The 2,243-nt window shown below is 41.1% G+C and overlaps 1 protein-coding gene across 1 annotated transcript; it reads left to right on the top strand.

The window, feature by feature from the left end:
- Positions 1 to 833: 833 nt before the first annotated feature.
- On the top strand, positions 834 to 1,664 carry LOC130943277 (increased DNA methylation 1-like). The gene is made up of 2 exons (XM_057871069.1): positions 834 to 1,076; positions 1,185 to 1,664. The coding sequence occupies exon 2, from the start codon at positions 1,194 to 1,196 to the stop codon at positions 1,662 to 1,664; it is 471 nt and encodes a 156-aa protein (XP_057727052.1). The 5' UTR covers positions 834 to 1,076; positions 1,185 to 1,193.
- The last annotated feature ends 579 nt before the right edge of the window (positions 1,665 to 2,243 follow it).

Raw genomic sequence — 2,243 nt, 5'->3', positions numbered from 1 at the left:
AGACTACAAAGCAGACCTTTCAGCCAAAGTCATGGTCAACCCTATAGAAGAAGAAGAAGAGGAAGAAATAACCTCTGAAAGAGATGAACCAACAGCTTCATCCAGCCAGACACAGACAGGATCCTTTGAAGTTAAAACTTCTAATAAATGGTTCACCTTTGATGATATCCCACCAACAAGGTACAGAGAAAGGTTAAATGAATTCAGTGCCTGGATTGAAACTACCATGGCCAATCCAAACCTTACAAGTAGACAAGTCCTTGCAGATTTTATAAATCGGATGACTGGTAACCTCCGAGAATGGGTAAGAAACCTGTCTGAGTATGAAAGGCTCCAGCTTATCAATGGTACCTCTTCACAGTTTCTAGAAATAATACACCAAAAATTTCTGGGAGACATTACAATCATTTAGAAGAAGAATTCTCAAGAATACTTTGAAATGAAGTGTTGTTCACTCAACAGAAAGGACTTGGAGAAACACTACAAGAAAATGGCTGCTAAATATTATCTTCTAGGAGAAAATAATAATCCGCCACTTAAACAAGTCTTTATTGCATCCTTGCCAGATGAACTCCAGCCAGAGCTACATCGAATGATGATAGCTCTTCGCAAGGAAGTGGCTACCACTACCATTGGAAAAATATACCAATTGGCTCTAGCCGCTCTTGACAAATTGTGTGAACAACAACAAATGTTCAAACAGCTCAGCAAAAATTCGAGCAAACTCAAAAGAGCATGCAATAAATCTTATTTGAAGATCAAATGCAAGGATCCAAGCACGTGTGAATGCAAGCCAAAGTAAAAGATACCGATGCTGAGATGGATGGATGTGTTTTGTGCAGAGGTTCTGACTTCAGCAGATCAGGATTTGGTCCACGCAGAATAATATTCTGTGATCAGTGTGAAAAGAAATACCATGTTGGTTGTTTGAGGGATCATAAGATGGCATTTTTAAAGGAGTTGCCAGAAGGGATTTGGATTTGCTGCAATGATTGCACAAGGATACATTCTATTTTGGAGAACATCCTGTTAGGGGGGCTGAGAGACTTCCGGAATCTCTCTTGGATGTAATAAAGGTGAAGCAAGAAGAAATACTTTTAGGACTACCTAATGAGATTGATGTAAGATGGAGACTTCTTAATGGAAAAATTGCTAGCTCTGAAACTAGGCCATTCCTTTTGCAGGCTGTGTCAATGTTTCACGAATGTTTTGATGCTATTATTGATCCAATTAGTGGAAGTGATCTTATTCCTGCCATGGTTTATGGAAGGAGTGTACAGACTCGGGATTTTGGAGGATTTTATTGTGCATTATTAATGGTCAATTCATGTGTGGTATCTGCGGCTATGCTTCGAGTTTTTGGGAGAGATGTTGCTGAGCTGCCTTTAGTTGCAACGTGTTATAAGAACCGTGGAAAGAGTTATTTCCAAATGCTGTTCTCTTGCATTGAGAGGCTGTTGGCTTTCTTGAATGTGAAGAACTTTGTTCTACCAGCTGCTGAGGAAGCAATATCTATATGGACCGATAAATTTGGGTTTAGCCTGATGAAACCTGAGCAGCTTAGCAATTATAGAAAGACCTTCGGTCAGATGATGGCATTCAAAGGGACAATTATGCTCGAAAAACCGGTTCCATCATGTCGGATCGTCAATACTCGATCCTGAAAGGTCTCTGCTTCTCACTGGTCGCTTTCACTTACTTCTCTGACTCACTGAGTCAATTAACTCGTTCTTCACCCCCAAATCGAGATTCCCTGAAATCCTAAAACTCCAATTTCCACTGCATGTCACTACTTTTACTTCCCAATTCCTTCCTCCTTCGTCTTCTGATTCATTTCAATTGATTCAATTTTGCGGATCCATGGAGGAATCTCCATCTCCCAAACCAGAGTTCGAATCTACAACCACAACTCTAACATGCTGCGATTTCGAACTCAGCAACAACAACAGCTGCAGCAATAGCAGCTTCTGCAGCAGCGAGGTCATGCTTCCAAAGAAGAACACTAACAACAACGATAGAGGTGAGGTTGTGAACGGTTACATTGTGTACTCGCGAAGGAAGACGAAGAATCTCCATGAAGAAGACGAAGAGCAAGAGAAGAAGGTAAGTTCCGAGGGCAGAAATGGAATTATAAAGGTGGAGGAGGAAAGTAGTGAGGTGGTGGTGATTCAGAACGATGTCGTTTTAGGAAGGTTGAAGAGGAATAGGAAGCCAACGTGGAAAACGGTGGTGGATAAGTGTGA

Source organism: Arachis stenosperma, chromosome 8 (assembly GCF_014773155.1).
Source record: "Arachis stenosperma cultivar V10309 chromosome 8, arast.V10309.gnm1.PFL2, whole genome shotgun sequence".
Lineage (NCBI taxonomy): Eukaryota > Viridiplantae > Streptophyta > Magnoliopsida > Fabales > Fabaceae > Arachis > Arachis stenosperma.
The sequence above is the reverse complement of the archived record's forward strand: the minus strand, read 5'-3'. Positions and strand labels throughout refer to the sequence as shown.